This window comes from Epinephelus moara, chromosome 10 (assembly GCF_006386435.1).
Source record: "Epinephelus moara isolate mb chromosome 10, YSFRI_EMoa_1.0, whole genome shotgun sequence".
In the NCBI taxonomy this organism is placed as follows: Eukaryota; Metazoa; Chordata; class Actinopteri; order Perciformes; family Serranidae; genus Epinephelus; species Epinephelus moara.
In genome coordinates this window covers 16165354-16191472 of record NC_065515.1, presented here as the reverse complement: position 1 = coordinate 16191472, position 26119 = coordinate 16165354, and the positions used below count along the sequence as shown (strand labels likewise).

Here is a 26119-nt window from a genome sequence, read left to right as displayed (position 1 = left end):
AGTGTTTGGATATTTACACAGCAGCTCCGGGGAGGAAAAGTACAGGGGTCATTAGGCACATTCTTCTATTTCAAAAGCTATTAAATCTGTAATGATGTGTAAATGGTCAGACTCAGGGAGTCCTCGTCCTGCCCAGGTAAACATTGTTTCCTTCTTTCAGGATGTCAGACACTCAGCTGCGTAACACCAGGAGGAGAGCAAAAATATTCAAAACAAACAGCTTCTAGTCTTTGCTATAAACAAACAATCCCCTACAAAGTTAAACATACAGACCACATATCCAGACAGAGAAACACAAGTTGGTGTCAAGTTATCTCACTAATGATGGAAGCTCACACTGCAGACTTTACACACACAGCAGGAGGCATTCAAATCAACACTTCAGTGTGTCAGTGGTTGTTTATGTGCAGATTTATACTTCATTTAGCACTTCAGTAGTTCTGAACAGCTGTTACTGAGCTGACTCAGCTCTGTTGATACCACTGTTACTTCAAATCATTGTATGATTCATAGTTGGATACTTGTTATATATCATTATTTATCCTCTCATGGAGCTGACGTGTGACTTCACACTTGTCTAAATGTGTTAAATGAATTCTGAAGGATGTTTATTTATACAAACACTGGCATCATGGGGTTGATTATCACGCTGTCAGAGTTAAGAGAGATTTATCTCCTCAATCCCACAAACCAGAGGTGGGAGTCATTGTTCTGCAAGTCACAAGTAAAGTCAAGTCCCAAGTTAAGTGTCAAGTCCTAAACCAGTCACAATGCAGTCTTCACTATGTGTAATGTCATTTTAACAACAGAGTAATGATGTATAACTAAACAAAAATCATGAATGCTTTTAAAATTATGTATTGATTTGTTAAAACAAGTGCCATTGGACTTAATCTTAAAAATTAGTGCTGATATTTCACTTTCATAACATAAAGCACTATTAACCAGCACCACAACAAAATTAATTTTGTGTTTCTGTCCTGTCTTGTTGTATTCAACGTATCTCATTTTGGAAAAATGTCTGTAACTTTCTCTTCCCAAATTTGTAAGACATTTCCTGTAATAGTATTCTTCTTTTAAAGTGATTTTGTAGATTGTTGCATGTTTTATGTTCTGTGTCTAAATGAGATAAAAAGATAAAAGTTAAAAAAAAAATTAGGGAAATAAATAGATTTGTGGCACACTTTTTGAATAAAATATATTAAAATAAAATAAAATTAAATAAAATAAAATTAAATAAAATAAAATTAAATTAAATTAAATTAAATTCCATTACTTATCCCAAAGGAAACTCTTGTGCCAGAGAATGCTTCAAATTACAGTTACACTAAGTACAGTAACCACAGTTTAACGTTCACAACCGGTACCAACCAGAACAACCAGTGGGTACCCTGGGTCAGGGTCACTCACTGGGTCCAGTTTTATAACAACCGAGTATTGAATATCTGGCAAAATATACAAGACAGAGGTGTTCTCAAGGAGCAAAGGCAAAAATGAGTGCCTAATGGACTAACAATAGGAGAAAGATTAGTACAAGTACATTAGACTAAAAATGAACCAAAATGGTGGAACATACTTTTAAATGTTTGTGCCTGGGGGAAGCGTTAAGAGTTTTCAAGTCAAAGTTTTATGTCAGCGTGAAGTCATGAGTTGTTGGTGTTGAAGTTCAAGTCGAGTTGCAAGTGTTTTTTTATTTTATCAGGTCGAGTTTAAAGCCATAAAATTTGGGACCCAAGTCCACACCTTTTCCACAGACTCTTCAGGAGGTCTGTCACAATGAACTCATACTATGTGAACAAGCTTTGTTCAAACCCACAAATTTTTAATTCTTGTCACCAGGTTAACAAATGTTTGACTCAAAGGATAATTTCAGATGATTTAATGCAAAAAATAAACCTCTGAGATTAGAAAGTTAAACTTAGATTTGGAGCAAAAAGAAAGGAAATATCAAAAGCATGAAGGTTAATGGGGTCAGTGTTGACAGTTTTGCAGTTTGTGTCTGTCCGAGGAACAAACTGACTTCCCTCCAGTGTCACTGCAGTCTCGCCTGTTGGCTCTGACACTTGTTGACCAGGAGTCTCAGACAGTCAGGCCTCTGGGCACAACCTCACAGACCTTCAGCCCGTGATAAGAATGGCTTATAGCTGCAGTGCTGCTGATGCCAGCAGTTTGCAGTCAGGTTTTCCTGGCCGTCTGCGGATCTGTGGAATTTCTCTCCTCCTCGCCATCTCCAGCGGGGGCAGGCAGGGGCGACCGGCAGCTCTGCCCATCCTGCACACCCTGCAGGCTTAGCACGTCGGCCTGCCCTGAGCAAACAGCACCTGGAGTGGCGGTGGAGGAGGCTCTGCCCTGACCCTCTGTCACACTCAAATTCACATCAGTGGATCACCTCGACGGCTCTCTGACCAAAGATGGTGTCGGCCTCACAGAGAGGCCAAGTTTGGGTAAGAGGATGAGTGAAATCTGGGGTTATGAAACAGGTTTAAAACAAGTGATGTGGACATAAGAGGCAAGATTTTTCAAATTTTTAATGCTTTTTGACCTCTATCCTTTATCGATACAGTTGTGAAAAATCAAGAAGTGTGGTTACAAAAGGCTACTGAAGTAGTTTTAACAGATATATATGTATATATATCAGTTACTGGTTACTTTTTAGATTCATGTTTTATCTATTAAAAAAAACGCACTATAAGCTGTTAAAATATGAGATTGGGGCTGGGTTGAGACCAGGTCATGACCAAGACCAGACCCCTCCACATTTCCACAGAAAAAACACCCACAGAAACAAATGACAATTCTTTTTTATACATCTCTTCTATCACTATACCTACCTGTATGTGTAAGTGTACCATGAGAAATGTCTTGATAAAATAATCACAAGGAATTACAGAGGTGAATCTTATGTGTGGGAATTTTCTTTTGTTTTATGTGAGCAAACAATACAAACAAATACAAATAGCTGAAATTATCGCAACCAACTTTATTGAACACTTCTTTTTTGTGCAGGCAATTTAGTGATATCCCCATTCCTAGTCCCCTTCGTCTGAGATAGAGATAAGATAAGACCGAGTAAAACTGCAGTCAAGTTCGAGACAAGACCTTCAAAAAGTGGACTGGAGACTACGGCGGAATTTATACTTCTGCGTCGAATCGACACCGTACGTGCACCTCCCCAGAAATGTAACAATGCATTGCAGTGACGCAGACCTCCTGTCTATTTTTGCGAGTTGAAAACCATTTCCCTCAGTGGAATGGAAGCTTTTATTGACTTTAATTTCACACATAAGAAACAATCAATTGTGAAGACAATAAAGCCTCCACAAAAATAGCATCTCAAGTCTTGTGTGTGATTTATCCTGGCTTCATATAAGCAGAGGAAATCTCTGCTTGTCGCTTGGCTAATTTATACAATGTAAAATGCCATAGGCTTGTGCTAATAACGTTAGCATCTTATATTTGTTTGAAAAACGTGTTTAGTATAAGACAGTTGTTTTGTCAGTGAATGTTGTGAGTTGTAATGGAGCCAAATTATGTAACGTTACCTTTGTTAAATGTTGCTGTTGTCCCTGGCTTCATATGAGTTGAGGAAAAGATCGCTAGCTGCTAGGCTAATTAATACAATGTAAAATATCATAGGCTTGTGCTAATAACATTAGCATGTTGTATTTGTGGGGAGAACGTGTCCAGATAAAGACAAGTGTTTTGTCTGTGAATGCTGCGAGTTATAGTGAAGCCGATTTGTATACTTGTGTTTGAAATAGTCTCTATTAAGCCATGTTTAACGTGTGTTTTGGGTGTGTTCAACTCAACTTTACAACACTCCACAGAAACCCCGTTGCCGACTAGTGTTTTGGAGGTGTATAACTGCAGAGTGACACAGACACACCACTACACATGTAGCCTATAGATGCTCACAACGGTGTAGGCCACGTGCATAGGCTACAGCATAGGGTCTGCCTCACAAGTATAAATCCTGCTTAAGACCGATCCTGAGTACTACAACACTGGTCACAGGAACCAGTATTGTGCAGAACTACTGGCAACTTTTAAAGTACATTTTGCTGACAATTCTTATGTACTTTTACATAAGTAGGAATTTGAATACATCCTTCACCACTGTACCAGTGTGTTTAAGTACTGAATGTACACTAATGTTCATGTGGTGTAAACATCCCATCACAATTCTCTAAGACTGTCCTCTGGATTTATTGTCGCCCTCATAACTTGTGTGAACTAACAGATGGAGATCATCAACCGAGACAAACGAGGACGGGCACACACAGCATCTGAGAAACCCTCATTACCATGAGAGTGAGTGGAGAAGCTGGTGACCTGCTGCGGCCCTGAAGCTGCCACTAGACAGACTGTGTTAGTGAGTCAGTGAGAGAGCTGCTGTAACAGATGCTGCAGAGCAGCAGAGAAAACACACTCCATGACCTCAGCTCCCACCTGCCTGCAAATTCATCTCATAAACATCCCGAAACCATTTCCTCCTTTCATCAAGACTTTGCATGAAAGTTGCTGAAATCTTCCACTTTGCAAGGACCACACAAAAGTTTCTGTTGAGGGATAAATTGCTGCAGTCGTTATGTTTCCACCATACAGGGTGTTGTCAGGGAGTTATGGTGCTTAAACAAATTGTACCAGAGGTTGTAGCGCCAAATTGTAAAAAGCCTTTTTCATTCATGCTCTATATTTAACATTAAAAGTGTATGAAGGAATCTCTTTGTGCTGGACAGCAAAGAGCACGGTCAGAAAATGAACAGAAAGAATGAGGTGTGTTGAAGAAATAGCTGTGGTGATTATTTATACATTACCGAGTCAGACAGTGTTCCTAATAAATCTGGTGACAAAGTGTAAACAGAGCATTCCCAGACACCTCACATGGAGTCAGTGCCAGGTGAATAAATGTTTTCTCAATCACTCATCTACTGTAACACAACATGACGAATGTGCAACAACAGGCCGGTGGTGCGAGGCTATACGGTGCCATTTCCGAGAGACGTAAACGTGCTAGTTGGAATCACTCTGGTATTTCTCTGAGGTGTGTTATTCTAAAAGCATTTAAGAAATGTACCACTCCTCATGCTAATGGCCCTTCGCTTGTGTTAACTGCTGTTAATGCTAAATGGGTGGTGGAATGACCTCATGTTTTTAAATATTTATTCAAATTATCCCATCAGTAGTGACCCTTTAGATTTTTTAAATAAGGCATCCGTCTTCAATGGTGGCTTTGTTTAAAAAAGGAAAAACTTTATTATTAAATATACTAAAAAATCAGAACACCATTCAGTCAAATACCCTTCAGACTAGATCATAAGAGAACAGACTGTACATTTGTGCACAAATCATACACACCATCCTGCTGGAAATGCTGCATGAGAGTATTTGGTTTTTATATTTTAACAGCACTTTCACAAGTCTTTCACTCCAGTACATACAGTATGTGGTCGATAATAGACTGAGGGTCTCACTGACAACACAAAATGCTGAGCACCATTGTTGACTCCAAGATAAGCACCAATTCAGTCGAACAGTACAACTGAATGAATTTACACAGCTTCCTTAAAGCAGTGGCTCCCAACTGGTCCAGCCAAAAGGTCCAGATTTCTCCTTTGTCATTAGTTCAAGGTCCACACAGTTAAAATATATTCAGCATTATACTTGCATTTGGCCATGTCGTCGAGCAAGGTTGCCGTCTCTGTCCAGTAGCTGTCTGTTATTCACTCGACAGCAGGAAACAGCACTTCAACAATGCAAAAATGTTTTTTTCTTTTTACAAACTTGACATGTTTGCAAGTCACCCACTTTTGGACCGCGACCCACCAGTTGGGAACCACTGCCTTAAAGGAATTCTTCACCCCCCAAATATCATTATATCAATTACACCATGATAGGTTGAATTCAGGAAGAAAACTTTGTTTTTCTCACACACCTCCACGATAAGTGAAGAATCCAAAGCTGAGAAAATTCTTGATGAATAGCTTGTTTGCATCATGTTACTATTATCAAGAGCAAAATTGTAGATGCTGCGTGAATTGGATATAGAGAAACGTGACTGCATAAAAGGTTGGATGATACCTGCAGGCAGTATCAGAAAATTGAAACGCAAGTCGGATGTGATCCATACAAGACGAGGAAAAGGGATTTTCCTGAAACTTGACAGATTTGCACATATCAGTGCTGACACGATCATCGTTACAAATGACCATGTCCTCCAGGCCTCTTAACGTTGCTAACCTTACAAGGCGCGTTGATAATTAAGCGTACAAGAGTCTAATAGACCAACTATTTTGTCTGTGGTTCAGTCCACAACTAAAACGACTGTCATCCTGTTTTTGGCTGAGTGCCTGAGTGTAATTTTCTGAAACGTTAGGCTACGTAGATGTACTGCTCACATCAGGCTAACGTTACTAGCTAACGTTAGCTAACTTTATCTACTATTTTCCACCTACTAGGTCAACAGTTCCCGGAGGTTTGGTGAAACGCCGTTGAAAATCTGGGTGGTGGCTAAAAACACGGAGAAGTTCTCACAGGACATTGTGTTTCAAATATTAATACTTAAGCTAAAAATGCATGTGTATGGGAAGCACTGAGCATACGACTGGATAAATGAGACTTGGATTATACTGCGCGAGTTGTCTGAGAGTTTATATGGATGTTTTGATATAGTGTTGCTGTTATTAAAATCATCAAGAATTTTCTGTTTTTGGATTCTTCGTTCACCGTGGAGGCATGCGAGAAAAACAAGGTTTCCTATCCGAACTCAGCATAACACAGGGTGAGTAATTGATATATAAATGATCATTTAGCGGGTAAAGTATTCCTTTAACAATAACTTGTTTTCTTTCTATTTGTTAACACACTTTCCTCAAGTTTCCTGCACACACACACACACACACACACACACACAGCTAACAGAAGAGTCTTGCATTGCTTAAAAAAGTATATTCTTACAAATAACATAAGTTAACACCTAGTTAGCGTAGTTGTAGCTACAAGATATCACATGACATAAATACAAATAGAAAACACTGTAGAGTAAAACAGCTGCACAACAGAGCAGCAACTGTTCATATAAAGCAACAAGAAAGTATTAAGTATGTTTCTATGAGACTTATTTAGTCTTCAGTCAGGTCAGCTTCTGTGGAACAAAGAGTAGACGTCAATGATCTTTTTACTTCTGATCTCAGCTACAAGGAGTGAGAACACAAGACTGACTTACACAGTGATCCTGCAGTTCCTCGCCTGGACGTAGCTTCCTGTGTACCTGATGTCGCAGCGCACCTCATTGTTAGAGAAATCTGACTCCGGAACCAACTGAGACGGGTTCACTGTCACCTGGGTGAGCAGAAACACATGTATCATTTGACTCTGGTGATATGAAAACATGCTGTTGTGAATGCTGCTCAGGATGAGAAACAATTGTATTCCATAAAGCAGTTGTACACACCTTCAGTATGTAGTTTCCAGGTGGTACATCTGTGATGTCGATCCACTGGCAGTCGATGTTGGCGTGATACGTGTCGTAGCAACCAGGGCCGAGCCCCTGAGAAAAATTCAAACTTACATTACTCTTCTGTTGGCTTAAGGAAAAGTGTTTATCCCGCAGTCATGATAAATCATAGCCCAGAGGGACCAACCTGTGTGTGAACAGTGCAGGCGAAGCGTCGTTGTATCCCCGGGTCACAGGACGTGTCCTCCAGACAGAAACTGGCCTTATGTCCCTCAGCAACCTTCTGTCCAGTCGAGACGTCCAGCAAGTCATAGTTACTAAAGGCCTCCATGCTGTGGTAATGCCTGCAGACACACAGACACACAGATCCAAATGAGAGCTTTACTCCAAATGTGTTGTGGAAATCATCATTCAGCTAATTTTGATGGCACAGTGGCCAGAATAGGAAAAGATGCTCAGATATTGCATGTGTTATGCTTTTTCTTCTAAGATAAAGTTGCTTGTTTTCTCACATCTAATATTTTGTTCCATCATTCACATATTAGCTCCAAGAAAGGAACTGAACAAACTGTAACTGGCACAACATAGAGCTGCCTGGGTGGCTCTTAAATGATCAAAGAGAGCATCGTTTCATCAGGAGCAATTTGGGATTCAGTGTATTGCCCAAGGACATGCAGACAGGAGGAGCTGGATTGTGATTAGAAAGTGATTTTGCCAGTGGTGCTGCATTCTTAATAAATGCTGCCTTATCCTTGCATTATGTCTCAATGTTGTGTATAAATGTTAGATTTCTTTGTGCTTTTTGTTATTAAAACAGCGCTGTTAATTTTGTCATTTAATGCACATCCAGATTTGCACATTTTACTACACTGTAAAGACCCATGGGCGATATTTACATCTCAGCACACTGGCAGCTACAAAACTAAGGAAATAATGAAGACAACGAGTACAAGAAACAGTGATCTATATTTTTCTATAATTAAAGGGTAACATCTGCATTTTTAAACGTGGCCCCTATTTTCCCAGCAACATTTTTTTAAATAGGTCCAGTATTGAATCAGAGAGCTGGTAAGTGTTGCTGGGGAGAGGGATGTCTGGGGTGCTTTGCTCGGCCTGCTGCCCCCACGACATGCTCTGGATAAGTGGTTGAAAATAGATGGATGGATGTGAGTGGCAAAAACAAGCACTTTCAGTGGACGGAAATTGACAGTGCATAATTGCCCTGAATGGTTACATTGCAGCCCTGTCGCTCAATACTGGACCAGGTTAAAAAAAAAATTCTATTAGTCACAGTCAAAAACATGGGAAATTAGGGTCTAGGTTGAAAAACATCAAAGTTAACTGATCCTGAGATTTGGCAGAGTCTATGCACTACTGTATGTGCACAGTACAGTGAATACATTTCCCTGATTATACTTACACACTTTTACACGTAGGACTTTTACATGTAATGGAGTATCTTCACAGTGTGGTTATAGTTCTTTTATTTCTGCAAATGATCCGAATACTTCCTCCCAGTGGCGTAAGGAAGTTACTACAGGCCCCAGTGCACACTGTTATGACGGGCCCTATAGGCATGCTATTGATATGGGCCGTGGTGCACGCTATCGTGCATGTATTGTCTTGACACAAATAGAGACTTGACATAGGACAACATCAACATACATTACACCCAGCAATCATCAATGTGCAGCTGACAAAAACACGGAAAAACTAAGAAATTAATCATTTAATTGAATAGTTGTTATAGCATATTTATAGATTTTATAGCTTGTGAAGAAAAGGACATAATTTTGTTTTAGATAGCTACTGAATATTTTTTTTAAAGAAAAAGAAAAAAGAATGAGTTTGTCTTTTTGAGGACATATATAAGGGCACCATTTTAAAATGAATATTATTCTTGCCTTTATCATTTATCTTTGAACACAGGTATATTTCCAAGGTGGTATTCTGAATCACTTCCAAGGGCCCCTCCAACCCAGAGGCCCCAGTGCTATCACACTGCCTATGCCCCTGCTCCCTCCACCACTGGTCATGCCCTGGGTATTATAACACTGAACTCACTGGTGACAGCTGTGCCATTCCCACTCATGTCTGGGCTTCACTGGGAGGAAGTCTGCTGTTCCTTGGTTCTTCACACGCTGTGGGAACCGCAGCAGGACTCTGTAGTCCAGGTCCTTCACACTCGGGTGATACGCAGACCTGAAGTAAAAGGAAACAGCAAGATAATGAGCAAAGTTCACATCGAGTATCTTCACTCTGAGCAGAAGTGACACCTAACTCACTGAGAGAGCGCAGCAGGGGCTGACTTGTTTCACCTTTTTGTTTGTGGTATCTCTACATCACATTATCCTCCACACACACTTCACTGCACATTGAACTCCGTCTCCTCCTCGCTGGGCGCTTTACATAATGGAGCACTACTGTGTAAGCGACAGGGGTGGTTTCTGGTCTTGCCTCAGTAGGTTTTGCATTCACCTCAGGAATCCTTTGCCTTTCACTTCAGAGCTTCTTTTACTTGGCAAAGTGGCTGCTCAGATCAGAGGGGAGAATCTCGGGCGGTTGCCAGATTTGTGTCCAGCCGCTCTATCACTCTGCTAGAGCTTCCAAATGGGACCGAGGCCAACACACATCCTAATGTGGCAAGCAACCTCAGAGGAACCTTAAACGATCATCATTATTTCTTTATAGGTGTGTACCCATTGATTTTTGCATTTAAAGGTATAACATTTTATTACACAGCAGAGAGCATGTGCACAACAAAATGCCCATCAAGGACAGAGGGCGAAACAAGAATCATCAGGCTGACCCTTAATCTACTGGTGTCTTCGCTAATTAACTGATGTAATTGGTCTTGACTTGGCTGTCAGCTTAATGCTGTGTGATGTCAAATAAATGAGTGCACCTGGAAAGACAGTTCTCTTCAGCAGCACAGCGAAGCGCGTACATCTGCACTCTCTGGATGTAAGAGGCAGCTTGGATGTAGTAAGGGTCAGGAACCAAGTCTGGGAGACCTGCAGAAAAGAATGAATCCACAACTTTAAATTAATGTGAACGCATGCGTTAACTCAGTGCAGATACTTCTGGAAAATAGGTGGGAGCTTTTTAGTTACATTCTTTAAGGAAGTTGGGGCAGAGAATATGTGATTTAGTGATGTGGCAACAGAAATGTATGTGGTGATGTGCAGACATTAGAACATTACATTGTGTAGCTCACCTCTATCTAAGTACAAAAAATCTTCACATCTACTGATTTGATATAAAAAAATATAGGAAATTGAACAAATCTGAATGTTAATAAGTAATTTTACTTTTTCTACCTGGTACATTTGATACCACATAGGCCTACTTTAATAGTATACTTCAGCAGATTATGAACTTTGAATACTTTATACTTTCTGCTGGCCGGCTACCTCACTAATGACCCGCTGCAGTCGATCAATCAGCAATCTAATTTCAGTTTTGCTCAGAGGCTCTCATACAGGAGACATTAGTTTTGCCGTAAGGAGGCATTAAGTCTCATTCCCATTAAAAATACATTATAAAAAGGGGATTTAAATTTTGAAAATGAGTATGAGGCATCTGCTTCACTCAGGGCTTCACCAGAAAATGAGCTGTAACTTAGAGAGCTCGTTATTATTCAGACTTTGATATCAGGGTGTAATCAATCAAGGTTTTCTTTGAAGCTTGGTTACAAGGTCTCCAGTCCGCCTCACCATTGTGGAAGAACCTGGTGCCATATCCCGGTCCTGGTGGAGGGCGCACACTGATCCTGTTCCTGCGGTCTGGTGGGTAAACATTATAGAAAACTGAGTTCCTGTGATGAATGCTGTGCGGGTCCCGTGGGTCACCCATGTCCGTAGTCCCTGTTGCATCCGACCTTGGGCGTGAGAAGTGTACTTCTACGGAGTTACTGGACAGTGCTGTGGGAGAAACGTTTGACTCCGGTGTGATTCTGGTCAGTGATTGCGCTCTTTGCGCACTGCGAGCGTCTCCTAAATGTGTTTGCTGTGGAATGCGCCGAGCATTCCCACTATCCTCAGCCATGGGGACCCATCCACCTGCAGCAGGTGACCGGGCAGGTGATTGTGAGTTTATCCTGCCGCCTCGGCTGTGCGTAAAGTCCGGTGATCTTACTGGTGACGCTGTGGCCTGTTGCGCGCCATGTCCAGGTGTACTCCGGCCTCCTCGAGGGACTCCACTGCCGGAGAACTCCTGGATGGTGGTGAAAGCAGCAGCGCTGCCGTTAAACGGTGCCTGATGAGAAGGGTATCCCACAGCCACAGCCTCTCTAGACGTTGCGATGCGCGGTGGGGACTGACGTGCCCCAGGTCGTCCCGGGGCGAGTAAATAGTGACCAGCATCAACACCAAGAACCGACGTCTGAGTGAGGTCATTTTGTTGAAAGTGACCCCCGGGTGCGTCCTCGAGCTCTCCAGATCTGGTTCTGGTGGATCTGAGCGCAACAGGAGGGTGATGTCGGTTAAAATTGTTTTTTGTTGTCAATAAAAGCTGAGTGCGTCTTCTGCTCTGCGCAGGTGGGCGATATTGAGTCCCCGTGCTCAGTAAACTGTACACCTGGCCGTTATTCTCCCACTGAAACCGCTGTCTCCACGGTCCGACACCTGCGCGTAAATGGTGCTGACCGGTACCAAAACACACCAGAACATTCAGCAGGCAAATCAGTGCGAGCACAAACTTCTCCATAGCTCAGTGTGATGGTGTCTGTATGTGAGGAGCTCCAACACTGAGGCATTGACGACGAATATTTGAGTTTGACATGGGTGATGGGGTGGTGTTTTGAATACACTCCACTCCGTCACGCAGTTGCGCACAGCATCACCACAGAGAGAGAGAGTTTGGGTTGAAACCTCTTCAGATGTTTGTAATGTGAGTTAATCTCGGGAATATGCTTTTTTCCGCCCCGTGCACAACAGGAGCAACACGCACGTCTTAGTTTAACTCTTTCACCACCGTTAACAGAGTGAACTTCATATGGTTCAGCATGTGCTCAAGAAATTAAGGCTGCTAATAATATGCAGGGAATGTCCTGTATTTGACACATTGTGTAATCAATATAGACTGGTGGTATTTGGAGTATGTGTCTTTTGTACAGTACTGGGTTGTATTAAACCTGTTGAATCTCCTCACTGAGGCCAAGTTGACCTCTTCACCACATGGTGGCAGTGGACCCACACTGAAAATCAGTGCTCTGGTTCGTCTGAACCTTTTTTTTTTTTTTTTTTTTTAATCTAAATCTCCTGCCTTGTGTGGATGTCAGCACGTCACGTCACGTTTTCATCAGATTTGAACATGAATGAATAAAAAACAGATATGAAAATGAAATGACTTGAAATTCCTGCTCTGAAATTTGGGACCCAGATAACCCTCTTGCTGTAGTTCAAATGAACTTGTATGCATGAATCCCACTTCATTAAACTTAAAACCCTCAGTGTGTATTTACACCGCTGCAGATTTCAAGTTGTTTCAACATTTAGGGGGACAAACTGAGCATCAAACACTTACTTTCCTACATTTTGGTGAATTTTTATGCACCAAATTTGTGCTTTTTTGTATCAATTTATTGTGTAAATGTCTTAAATTTCATCAAAGAAATGTCCCCTGCTACTTCATGTTTTTACTGGGGGAGACAAATACACATGTTCTAAATACTGAGGGGACATGTCCCCTGCTTACCCCTGAAATCTACACCTATGTGTATTTAAGAAACAGAGCACTCATCTTATCCTCCAGAGCATGTCATATCTAAACTTGTGCTGTGTCACACACTTCAACATTAGGTCAAGTTTATATTTATAAAATCACTGTAGAGTTTTAAAGGGGTCCACATCCTTCATACATTAGCCTGCAGAACATTTAGATACATCTAACCTAGACTGTGTAATACATGAGATATATGTGAGGGAGCTCTTTACATTTGATAGTCTCTGTGCTTCACAGTGCATCACATTTATTACAGCATGGGTCATTTGGACATGAAACTAGTCTGGAAGACTTTGCCAGACTGTTCATTGCTTTTCAAGGTTGTGATTGTGGAAATTAAAAGACTCAAAATGTACATGTTGTGATGTCCTGAGAGGTAGTGTTATACAGGGGAGAAACATTCTCACAGGGTGGATGCAACAAGGACTACAAATCATCATGGCATTTGTTAAAAGACTACAAAACCCACGGTCAAATGGGCAGTCAGGACACTAGTCACTGCCCAGCTGAACCATATAAGCTAACCTTTCTATAGTTAGGGAGCTGAAAGGGCGGAGAAACAATGTGCGTAAAGAGAGACAACCACAGAGGTAGGCTATACAGACAAGAACCAAGCTGTTGTTATGTTAAGACAGAATTAGAATTACAAAGAGACTGAATACACTGAATTCAAGTTGGAAAACAATGCTTTGCTTTCTTAATATCTTGCGCCCAAAGCTCCGAGATAAAAAGTTCCTGACCCCCCAAGATGTTCAGGTAAGAAGGTAATAAACAGACAAGACATAACCCTCAGGCTGCTGTAACAAACCAAATATCCCTCGCAGTGTTGACAATATCTCGTCTCATACCACAATATTGATATAATAACAATATCTTGCCCAGCCCAAGATTGTAGATGGCTGGAAGTAGGTGAGAGTTCCTCACCTTTGCCTTTATTTTGTCTCATTCATCTTGTGCCACAGCTACTGTGGCTCCTTGAACATGCAAACAGACCGGTAGCCAGTAACGTGGTGCCAGTCCCGAGTGCATAGTGACGAAGGCAGTCAGCACATTCGGGATTAGAGGAGGTCATACTGTATGAAACCTCCTGTCTCTGCTCCTGTACTAACAGTACAATAACCCCCTCTAAATTTACCCTCACACCCTGGAAAGCACTCAGAGCCTTTCAGCAATCTGCATGAGTATAAATCCAAGTGAGTGTGAGAAACAGGAGCAGGGGAGTGTGTGTGTGCGTCTGTATGTGTGTGTGTGTGTGTGTGTGTGTGTGTGTGTGTATAAGTCGTAGGACATGATCACGGGTTCCAGGTCTAGTTGGCTCAGGCAGGCTGTAACCGGATGGGTGTCATTCCTCCAGCATGCCAAGTGGTCTCACAGTGTGAGAACTAAAGATCTCTCAGCCAGTGACACCACTCTGTCCCTAACTCGTCGACACACCATGATTTAAACCCCCTGGCTCGCCTGGCACTAACGTCCAGCGTGTGGAATCAGACACCATCAATGAGCGCTGGCAAGTTTTCATCAAAGCTGCTTTGGAGGTTAAACACACAGGACTTTTACTTGAGGCATATATGTTTACATTTTTCAGACGTAACCTGGAACTCTAGTTAAATCACCCTCCTCAAATAACAGATTGGATTTTGGAGACAGAGTGGTCTGGACCAGCTGGCATCATTCAATAAGTATCTGACCTACATTTATAACTTTATTTAACCTATCACTGGTTACATTATTATTGCTCTGACTGAATTATAAAGGAACATTTTACATTGGTATGACATGAAAGCCGCCCGGTAAAAGCCCTCATCTGAGCACTGACTGACAGCTGGAAGAACCAATGAAAACATCTGAATTACTGACCTGCCTTTCATGTTAACCATTTTGAAGTAATTCACTTCAGTTTCAGAAGGAAATATTGTCTTTGTACTTGGCTGCATTTGGACAGCCATAGTTACTTTGTGGATTAAAATATTACATATAAAACATACGATCAGTTTGTAAAATAAGTGTTGAATGGTAAATGGACTGTCCTTATATTGAATTTGCTCATGGACACTTGGACAAGTGGGCAGGGGGAACCAGGGATCAACCATGATAATAAATGATGCACTGTTGAGATCATCCAATTCTATTCAGAAAAGTTTCATGTGGCTCTGCCCCAACCAGTTGCAACATAATTTTTTTTTGCTTCAACTTATCATTATGAATTAAATGTTGATTGCACAATGATAATGACACCATTGGCGTTAGATTGGTTCCCCATAAGCCTCGTTTTCACTACGAAGGAAGGCTTGATTTACAGCACGAGGGAAGTACGTTGACCATTGCATGACCAAAGCAGGATGAGTATAGCGCTTTAGTTTACCCCGGTATCTTTTGGGAGCGATCCCCAGTTTCCAAAGAGTATTAACGTAAGTTCTTTGCAGTTAGTATCCCCAGTAGCAGAAATGCCATACGGTGGAACAACCAGTGTAATGGTGGAAATCAAAATTGCAGTGTGCTCTATGTTGTTGGTCAGTGTTACATTGAATTCTGCGACCTGTCAGAATCTGTGACCCAGCCCCTAAACCCTAAAAGTAACCCATCAACAGCTCACAAAACTGATTTTTAAGGGAGTTTGATATTGGGTCACAAAATCTGACAGATCACAGATTTCTTTGTTACAGTTGTGGATAGGCTGCTTACACCCTTACATGGGTATAAAGTGCACTACATGAATAAAGCTTGCCTTGTCTTACATGTAATAATAATTCAGTAAGGTATAATAATGACATGGGCCACTTCACTGCTGAATCTGTACTTTTACTCTTGATCTAGAAGGTACTTTGTGTTGCAAATACCCCTGTCCTTTTAATTAATCAGAATCAGAATCAGAATCAGAAATACTTTATTGATCCCCGAGGGGAAATTATTTNTGAATCTGTACTTTTACTCTTGATCTAGAAGGTACTTTGTGTTGCAAATACCCCTGTCCTTTTAATTAAGTAAGAATCTTAAGGAAGGACTTTTGCTTGTAATTGAATATTTTTACTCAGATACTTTGTTTAAGTAACACTGTCAATACAACATACAAATATCGTGTTGCAAGTAAAAATCCTGCATTCAAACTCTCATTAAAGTGAAAGTATGGTGTTGTACTTAAAGAGCAGTGTGCAGGATTTAGTGGCATCAAGTGGTGAGGTTGCAGATTGCACCCAACTGAGTACGCCTCTGCTCATCCCTCCCTTTTAAAGCTCATAGTAGAGTACATGGTGGCTTTCACTTCAACGGAAAAACACTAATGGCATTATCTAGAGCCAGTGTTTGGTTTGTCCATTCAGGGCTACTGTAGAAATATGATGGTGCAACATGCTGTGCTCCGTGAAAGAGCACTTAACAAAAGCAAATGAAAACATGATTCATACTGTGCGTTCCAGTCCCCAGACTACTTTACTATAAAGTACGCCAGGAAAAAAATCAGTATGTCCTAATACATAGTGTGTCAAATGTAGTATGCCAAAAATATCAGGATGTTCTACTACTACTGTTCCACTGGTTGTATTTTGCAGTATGCAAGCCAGCATGCTTTTCTATCTCTTCTGACCCACAATCCTCTGCACAGTGGATGATACGCTACATCGACTGTCAGAAGCCACAGTGATGGATGACAGCGCATTCAGGTGATTGATGACAAGTCAATTTGTAATAATAGGAATATTAATTGTTTATTTTAATAAAATAATTATAAATATAAGCAACAACAAAAGGGCATAAGTATTAAATAACAATAACAGAGATGTATAGACTACGTAATTTTACTATCGTGAATATTACATGATATATGAATAAGTGGGTCAAAGTTTGGGGTGTAACGTAATGAGGAAGTAGTATGTTCTGATTGTGTGCATACTGCGTGCAACAGTGCAGCTTCAGCAAAAGTAATAAGAAAAAGTATGTAATTTGGAACACACCCTTAGTTTCAGGTGATTGTGCATACATGGAAGGTTAATTCTGAATATTATATTTCATTTCTGCCAATAGATCGCCTAAATCCTCCACACTGCGGCTCCAAGGGCAGAACTTTCCACTGGGTCTGAATGTGAACCTTGAGCTCACATGCTACAACAGTGTGTGAGAGTTTTTCCATGGAGGCAGTAAACCTCAGTGTCATCTGATGCACATCTGGAAGATATTTATGAATCCAGAGGACAAACTGACTCATTTATCAGCCCTTTATTCCAAATGGCACTGAAGAGACACATAAGCAAGAACAGGATGAGTCCTCCTAACACATGCACCTACATACAATTCTGTACATGCTTACGTACGCAAACACTGATAACAACAGAACATCCTCAGTGCAACACTCTGATATTACTGACTTAAGACAGACCCACTCTGCAGAAAGATCCGTCACATGATTAACACACGCTGTGAGAAATTAGGTCAGGTTTGCCTTGGAACACATCTAGACTGGATTTTGTTTTCACTGCTTGGAGCTTTGGATAATGAAGCCACTGTTTCAAACACGCCCTTTTTGTGGTGGGGCAATTTGCATTTGACGTGTGCATGTGCACGTACACTCTTACACTCCTACAGCTGGCTCACTCAGTGCTGTATCATTATGTGACAGTATGATTATATGCTGTATGTGTGTTTATAAAATTATGCAACACAGAGCACACAGAGAAGGTTATCTAGTCGTCTGTTTTCTTTGTTTCCTGTTTGTCCTTGAAGTGATCCGCCTGTGTGCGTGCAGCCGCAGCCGTCACACTACTGCTCTCATTTTTAGCACATGGTGTTCAGCTCTGTGTGGTTTCCACGTACACATGCTAGAGTGCCACAACAATCACCTTTGTCCCACCTTGGCCACAGGACACACATGACAGGTGATGTTTACCTACGGCTATTGTTATTAGGGACATAGAGGTTGTTATTGTGTCAATCAAAATGGTGGTCTTCATGCATGTCTTTATTTTTACTGGTTTGTTGTCCACAGAGTTTTACTACTCATGTTGTGTGCTTCCTGTTGAACTTTATGTTCTATGTAGTGTTTTTTTTTTTGTTCTCCTTTGTTTATTCCCCTTTTTTGTTGTTGTTTGTTTATCTCCTTGAGGTGAGGGGAAGTCACATGTATAAACATATTTCTTATTTTTCATTATCTGGATTATATGCTGTTTTAAGGGTGTACAAATGATAAATAAATAAAATTGTATAGATGCATCTCAGACCCTGCTTTTCCAGACTTCCAGACCCCAAATCACTTCTGCTTCTACTTTCTGACTGATGCATGGATGGATTAAGGCCTACTGGGCACAGGCACCCCCTGTCAGCCCCCCCCCCCCAGCCTTCAACTGCAAAATAACACCCATACTACTGTAGCACTCACCGACCATGAAAAGACTAGAAAATGATACAAATGATACAATGATACAAGATACAAAATGACCCCAGAGAGACACAAAACCACATAAAGATGCATCATGACAGCAAAAACATGCAAAACAACAACAAAAAAGAGGCAAAACCACAAAGTCTGTGTGTCTTGCTCCTAAATAAGAGAGGTGGTGAGACCTTTTGGTCCCACTGTCTCATAATCCACCCATGGTTCCTCTAATGCAGTGGTTCCTGCGGGGCATTGAGTCACTGCAGGTGGGGCATGGATGACTAGGGGAAATATCAGCCTGTTGTCATTCACCACTCGTCAAATACCATCATTTTGTCAGTGATTTCGGCGCCAGACACCAACGCAAAAAGGTATCTTTCGCAGTGGTATGATACTTGGAACTTTCACCCGAAAGGTCGCTGTTTGCTTCTCAGCCATGTTTTTTTTTGGGGGGGAGTTGGGGGGAATTTTTTGCTCTTGATGACAGGACAGATGCAAGTGTGAATGGGGGAGAGAGAGAGGGGACCACACACAGCAAAGGACCGCAGGCCAGAACCACGGCCACTGTGGCAGGGACATTTTGTAAATGGGGCGCGTGCTCCACCCACTGAGCTACTAGGCACCCCCAAACCATCAATGTTATTCAAAACCTAACCACGTAGTTTTGTTGCATACGGAAATAGACGTAAATACAAGGTGTTTTACTAACGTGTTTATTTTGTAAAAGACTGTATTTATCTTAGGAGCAGACACTGTGGCCTACATTTCTTGTAAAAAAAAGGAGGCGTATTGAAAAGACATGATGCACGTAGCAAGCGTAAGCGTCCGGGAACATCAACAACAGATGCAGGAGGATGTCTAACATGTCATATGTAGTTGTGAAAGTCCACTGGATTGAGAATGTGTGGTAAAAATATGGAGTGAAACAAAGTATAGTAACAATAACGGGACAAGAGTTTGCAGATTCTACAATGCTGACCTGTAGTTCAATAAAGTTCAACATGGATCCTTTTGAATGACTCGCTTTCCCATGTTTTGTTGATGATTGAACTTTTATTAGCCTCTGAAGGGGGGCACGACAGACAAAGGTTGCGTACCATTCCGCTCTAATGACAGAAACATTGGTTGTCAGTGTACTTTGGAGATGAGGAGCCTCAGAATACATGCACTTACCTGACCTTTTCTTTATTTAGCTGTGGTATCATGAGCACACACTCACTGCTCTGTGGCAGGATAAGGCACTTCCCCCGGGGGGAAATGAGAAATTATTCTGGCCTATTTATAAGTGTGGGCACAAAGGTGATTCAGCACGTGCCTCGGCCCTCATGTGCTGTAAATCTTGTGTTAATAACCTAAATCTTGTGGTTAGTGTATGACCTACTCAGGCATACTTTCAGAGCAGTGTTTAACCCTCATGAGGACAGATACAGGTGTCCAGAAGAGCCTTTCCTGTCTCTAAAATAGAAAAGTGGCTCAACCTGGATGTAGTTCACATGGGTGGTTTATATACAGTAATCCAGGGATTCAGATAACAACATTAAGGCTATTCAATGTCTTAGCAGTTAGATCATGTTTACTATGTCCAGCTGAAACTGAGCTATGTGAAATCCAGAGTGGCCCAGTTTCTTGATCTTTAGTCCTTGACTGAAAGAAAGAGACTCTGGTTACCTTCATCCTCAGTGGATCCAGCACTTTCCTTTAAGCAACTTTGTTTTTCATTTCAATTTAATATCTGCAAAATTGAGCTTTATGATTTTCTATCTTGTTAGTTGATTGTCTTGCAGCCTTTTTTTTTTTTTTTTTTTTAAACACGATAACTATGAATGACGTAAGCTCACAAAGGAACTACAGAAGTCTGACAGGAAGTAAATATAGACCCAAGCTGTTGCCTAGCAATGCACTTATGATAAAACTGTAGATCGTTTAGTATCAGTTGTTTGAACACTGGCCTTATCAAAGCAGCCTTGGCTTATCATCTGACTTTATAACACTGACGTGCCTTTGTTTCATCATGTTGCAGGTGGTGATAACAAGTGTTGCGAATGTGAAGTATTTTACACCGACTCAACCATGCTCAGAGGGGCACCTAAATCAATGTAGACTACTAAATGACAGCTAAGTTCATCTGCCTTGTGATATAATTAATAGATGAGGAGTGCCTAATCTTCTCTAAATTGGACAATGGTTGAGACAGGGTGGAAAATTAGTGGAATTCACAATACAGGTATCAACACCTGTAACAAGATAAAACTGTACCAAGACACTGTGTTATGTTGGGTTATGGGTATGAAAGCCATCTCTGGTTCAATGAGGCCAATGTTCACTCATATTTATCTGTATTAACAATTATAAAAAAAGGACGTGTGGTATTTAGCATTTTATGTTTCTAAAGGAATCTGGATAAACTAAAAAATGTGATTATATGACAACAAGACAACACACAGGTTTTTGAGTTGATGTACTGTATATCAACAGCAACTAATGCATTTATTCATGAAAATGCGAGAAATGGTCCAGTACAAGTCAGATGTTTTATGTAACAGTAACATAGTAATGCTCTGCTTCAACAATATTTGTCATCGGAAAAACAAAAACGTGGATCATCTGAAGATGATAAAAAACACAATGATAAATTAACATTGCTTCCTTTCATTTACAAACAAAGAATAAAATTACAAAAACTTCATAAAAAAAGAATCCTCAGGTCTATTTACAACTTCTGTACAGTGATGGAGAGGAGTCTCTTCCTGCTGCAAGAAACACAGAAAAAAAGAACGTTAGCCAACGTTGTACACTTTAAAATCATTTTACTTTAGCATTTGTATCCTACACATTTTAATTTTTGGAAAATATGCACTTAATTCATTTGTAGGTTTTTACTAAAAGCAGAATATTTTTAGCTGCAGGACAGAAACTGAGCGCACTGGCTCTCAAACACAGCAGATTTTTCTGTTAAACTGGAAACAGTGACACACTTTTTGTTGTCTTACCTATAAACGATTAAGCAGGTTGTTCTGAATGTCTTCATACACCTGGTTGTAGATCTCCTCTTTGGACCTCAAACCATCCAGGGACTCTGCAACACATTAGAAGTTGACCAGTTAATCAGATGTCTGAAAACTGTAGTGAAAAATTGTTGGGCTTTCATAGAAAACATTAACATACATATTAAAAAAAAAGAAACAAGCTGCAACATACCTATATACAAGCCGCTGTTCTCCATCTCTCTCCTGTGCTTCAGGTACATGGGCCACACGTGGCCATCAAACAGGCCGGGAGGGTCGGGGACAGTGTACTGTCTTGTACTGATAAGAATAACGTGTTGTTAGAAAACATCAGTGAATACATAAAGAGTAAATGTGAGAATGTTACCATTAAAATGTTTACACTAACAATGTAACTTGTGTGTTTGCTCACCTTCTCCTTCTTTTGCACTCCTCATAGGGAATCGAGATGTAATAGCACTTGTCGAAAACATCCAGCAGGGGCCTGGAGGAGAGATAAACGTCATCAATGTTCTGAAGCAGCCCAGAGAAAAGGAGCATAGTCATGCAACTACTTGCACCGTCTTTTATCTATATCTCTGCAGTGTGACTGACAGTGACCTCCAGCACACTGACGAATGATTGATCAGCAGTCAACTCTCTGGACAACTCAGAGAGCCCCTTTCTGCTGAAACCCTTATCTTTAACAGCAGGGCCTGCCCAAAAAGGGCCGTATGTATATGTACCAATGGTAAGCGTGCAATGGTACCACGTGACAATACAGAAATAACATCATGTATCCAATCTTTGTTGTTATGAATTTCTCAGAATTTGCGATAAACAAGATTGTTTCCCGAAAATTATGTTCCGTGAACGGTGATTAAGTTAGAGAAGTTATTATTTTAGAGCCAAATTAAAAACACAAAACTAAAAAAAATTATACATTGTGCAAATAGACACGTCTTTAACTGTACTTGTCTGGAACAACTAGCCACATTTTCTTTTATAAACTGGGCTAAGTGTAAATCACCATTACAGACCAGTTGTTCAGGGTACAACCAGACAGAAACATCCTCAAAAAAGACTCACAGCAGGTTAAACCAGGTGAAGGGAATCAACTTACGCGTAGTTGTAGAGCAGGAAGCCCTCCACGATCAGAATGTGGGTCTGCTCATCCGGGTCGGCCACTTCGGATACTGGAGACAGTGTCACGCCGTGGGAACGGGCGAACTTCACTGGGTTCTCAATCCATCCTTTTACTGTGTTGGTCATGGCCTCCATGTCCAAAGCTGTGATCACTGTAGAGCAAGATTGACAGAAAAGGAAGATGGTGGAAAGTATAGACAGCGTATTAGATTAGACACAAGTCAAAGATTATAAAAAAAAAGGGAGAAGTGTATTGCATTTTGCTCCGAGTTACCGGAGCTTAATGTTGTGCATGTGAAATGGCTATAATGTGTGTGAAGTTTGAGCGTGAGGGTATGTGACTTCTAAGGGTGAACAATGAGTTATTGGCAGTCTTCAGTGAAGTCTTACCATCCCATTGTCTAAAGCCGTCCTCCCCGACTTGTATCTGATCAGGTTTCTGAAATAACAGTCACCAATAAAACATTGCTGCAACCTCACAGCTCTGAACACTTGCAGATCCCACTCATGCTAGATTAGAGGTTTAACGAGGGCACACACACACACACACACGGAAAAGGGGAAGGCCATGCACAAAATAAAGCAATTTAGAAAATTACGCAGTTTTAATTAAAGAGGAGAAAATGCATGCATTTAGTCATGTTAGAAAAGTTTGGGAAATTCAGGGTGAAGTGATGCAAAGTTGATTACTTAAGGTGTTAGCTGGCTATCACAGGAATATGTACTAAAGGTAAATTATCAAAAAATTCAAAGCATACAGGAGGAAAATGACTGAAGCACTAAAGTAAGAGTCAACCAGGTAGAGGGACTCTGCTGCACAGCAAGAGTGTGTGGGGAATGAGAGGTTATTCATGGCAGCACCCACTACTTTGCTTACATGCAATACTCACGCAGAGCTCATACAGGAAAGAGTGGGAGAATAATAATAACACAAAGAAAACACTTTCCACTCGCTTAAGCTCACCTTGAAGAAGTCATCCTGGTGCACAACACAGCAGTTGGGCAACGTCTTGATCAACTTATTTGTCAGGGTGGTTTTGCCACCATTGGTGACGCTGTAAACAAGGCAAAAAGTGGTTAAATAAAACTTTAATGATATATGTATAATGTAGCCAGGTACAGGTATGGTTTAAAAATTAAGTGTTTCATTGAGAAAAGAGAAGAAATCAGTCATGGAAGTTTCCCTCCATATGACACGTGGTGCCCTTTGTTTACTATTTACAATATAAATCCTGTTAATTTGGTACATAGGACAAAAGACACATTTGCCTTAAACACAGTTAAATGTAATAAAATATGTGTTTGTGTCATGTGTGGTTCAAATTTCCACTGCTGCAGTAAACAAATGGCGCTGAATACTACCCACATGTTGTGTTTATTTTGATAAAATAGCCAATAACATGCAATAAACAGTGTCATTTCCTACTTTAAAAGCATGTATATGAATGATGATGATAACATTAAACTGTTGTGGGTTTGGGACAATAGTTAAGTAAATCTCCCTCCACTTTTCAGCGGAGTCTGGCGGTGAATTTTCAAATGTCCCGCTCGATTTATGACAACAAACCAGACACACCGGACATGACTTAGAACTGGTTTGACTGTTAAGTTTCTGGCGGGCAGCCGATTAAACATGTGGCAAAAGGGATAATGTCTATCAACCAAAAGCTAGCTTCAGGCACCATTTTAAAATTAACAAAGTTATGTGGACCACGAGTTTAACTTCAGGTACCTCTACCAGCAATAAATTAACGCTGCACTGTATAATTTTAATCAACAGTCAGCTGCTTAACTCCACTCAACTCTCAGTCAGTTTAACTGGGATGACATTACAATATTTTGGACAATGATAGATGTAGCTCTGCTAAATCTGCTAGCATAAATGTTGACGAGCTATTCGATAGAAATAAAAAAAATAAAAGACTTACCCGCCAATTCCTATAATGTACTTCATCTTTTTGTCTCTTCTGGACAGTCTTGCTCAACGTCAACTGAAGAAACACTCACGAGTCCTTTTCAATAAAGTCGAAGGTAAAAATCCAGCAAATTAAACACGTCAAAAAGCTGTACTTTTAAGTCGTAGTAACTCTGGCAGTTTCGCTCTACTGTTCCGTTGACTGCACGCGGGGGGCACTGCAATTTATACCCAGCCCGCGTCGTGTTGCGTCACCGCACGCGCAGGCAGTGGGCGTTCTCGTGATCCGACGTGCTCGTGCTTATCTCTGGCTTTTCCTAACTCGTTCTACATGCCCCCTAGCGGCAGCCAATCAGAGCCCACAGAGCTCCTTACACGGGCCAATCACAGCCCGTGAACTCTCAGATATTTGCATATTTCACAGCACCTGCTGCTCCTGTCTGTCACAGGCAGTGGAGCTCGTACTGTTCACCCCATGTGTTAATGCTCCTCATGATCTCACGGTGGAAAACTACCAATGATGGTGCCCGATTGATACTTTATTATTACAGCTGCTTTGTGCTGCTGTCTGCTGGTAAAATGATGGTCACATTTCTGTCAACAGTCCCATGATAATCAGTTGGAAAAATATTGCGTCATTTTAATGCCAGGTTTTATTTAAATCAGTTGCCTATATATATATATATTAATATATAAGTTATTTAATTGGTATGGTATTTTAAACAATGTAAGTTTAATTTCATATGTGACGTTGTGGGAATGGAGTGTGACTCTCTGATGGTGGTGTCAGAGAGGAGGATGCTGTCTANCTGTAACATAAATAATTTCCCCTCGGGGATCAATAAAGTATTTCTGATTCTGATTCTGATTCTGATATGTGTCAGTCCACCATATCTCCATAACTAATGCATGTCTATAGGTCCTGTGTAATGTAATGAATGATAAGAGTGTACCTCTTCCTCTTTAAAACTCAGTTCATATGGTGTCATTTGATTTATAGAGCACATATGTGGCCAAAGGACCAGCCAAGTAGTATATAGTATATATAGTATAGTGGGAAAAAACTGTAAAATACCTTATAAGTAATGTACAAATACCTCAAAGCTGTATTTAAGTATAGTACTTAGATTAGAGTAGAATCAATTTGACTACTTGAGTAAATGTACTTGGTTACTTTCCACCACTGATCTAAATAACACTAATGTACACATGTTATTTTTACCCAGGAAACCCACAAAAAGTACAGCAACATGACATCAAATGCAATATCGTAACACAGGCTGATGAAACTGTTTCCTGCCTATCTTTGCCTCAAAATGACTCCATTACACTGGGAGCAATGTTGGCTTTAACAAGAGTTTGTTTTAGTAATTCCTACAGATTTCAAGTCAGTGCTCCTTAAAAACTTGACGCTGACAAGCATGAGTATGCTCACACCCCAGATAAACTTTCATGTGTTACATAAGTGTGTCAAGAGTGTGAACCAGGGAGCAGGAACCCAAATTTAACAGGAAAGTGTCTTCTTAGAACAG

The 26119-nt window shown here is 40.8% G+C and overlaps 2 protein-coding genes across 3 annotated transcripts; both read right to left on the bottom strand.

The window, feature by feature from the left end:
* Positions 1 to 5258: 5258 nt before the first annotated feature.
* On the bottom strand, positions 5259 to 12163 carry loxl5a (lysyl oxidase-like 5a). Its single transcript, XM_050055269.1, has 7 exons — positions 11173 to 12163; positions 10362 to 10470; positions 9521 to 9658; positions 7644 to 7800; positions 7454 to 7549; positions 7226 to 7341; positions 5259 to 7144 (listed from the first exon to the last, which is right to left on the bottom strand). The coding sequence occupies exons 1-7, from the start codon at positions 12161 to 12163 to the stop codon at positions 7138 to 7140; spliced, it is 1614 nt and encodes a 537-aa protein (XP_049911226.1). The 3' UTR covers positions 5259 to 7137.
* Positions 12164 to 20987: 8824 nt separating this feature from the next.
* mibp (muscle-specific beta 1 integrin binding protein) lies at positions 20988 to 24814 on the bottom strand. Of its 2 annotated transcripts, XM_050055150.1 has the most exons (8): positions 24601 to 24814; positions 23637 to 23727; positions 23063 to 23111; positions 22650 to 22824; positions 21960 to 22031; positions 21741 to 21847; positions 21533 to 21618; positions 20988 to 21292 (listed from the first exon to the last, which is right to left on the bottom strand). In XM_050055150.1, exons 1-7 carry the CDS (start codon positions 24624 to 24626, stop codon positions 21533 to 21535), a joined length of 606 nt encoding a protein of 201 aa, XP_049911107.1. In that variant the 5' UTR covers positions 24627 to 24814; the 3' UTR covers positions 20988 to 21292. The 2 variants fall into 2 exon arrangements, with proteins under 2 accessions (XP_049911107.1, XP_049911108.1); XM_050055151.1 differs by lacking the exon at positions 23063 to 23111 and having other exon boundaries at positions 24601 to 24813.
* Positions 24815 to 26119: the final 1305 nt, after the last annotated feature.

Excerpts from the sequence above, each read along its gene's own strand:
- loxl5a (XM_050055269.1), bottom strand. The coding sequence starts at position 12,163 with ATGGAGAAGTTTGTGCTCGCACTGATTTGCCTGCTGAATGTTCTGGTG. Across the intron at positions 9,659-10,361 it reads GAAGAGAACTGTCTTTCCAG|GTCTGCGTATCACCCGAGTG; the intron begins GTGCACTCATTT and ends CTTTTACTTCAG. Across the intron at positions 7,342-7,453 it reads CTGGAAACTACATACTGAAG|GTGACAGTGAACCCGTCTCA; the intron begins GTGTGTACAACT and ends CTGCTCACCCAG.
- mibp (XM_050055150.1), bottom strand. The coding sequence starts at position 24,626 with ATGAAGTACATTATAGGAATTGGCGG. Across the intron at positions 23,112-23,636 it reads ACCAGGATGACTTCTTCAAG|AAACCTGATCAGATACAAGT; the intron begins GTGAGCTTAAGC and ends CTGTTATTTCAG. Across the intron at positions 21,848-21,959 it reads GAGTGCAAAAGAAGGAGAAG|TACAAGACAGTACACTGTCC; the intron begins GTGAGCAAACAC and ends TATTCTTATCAG.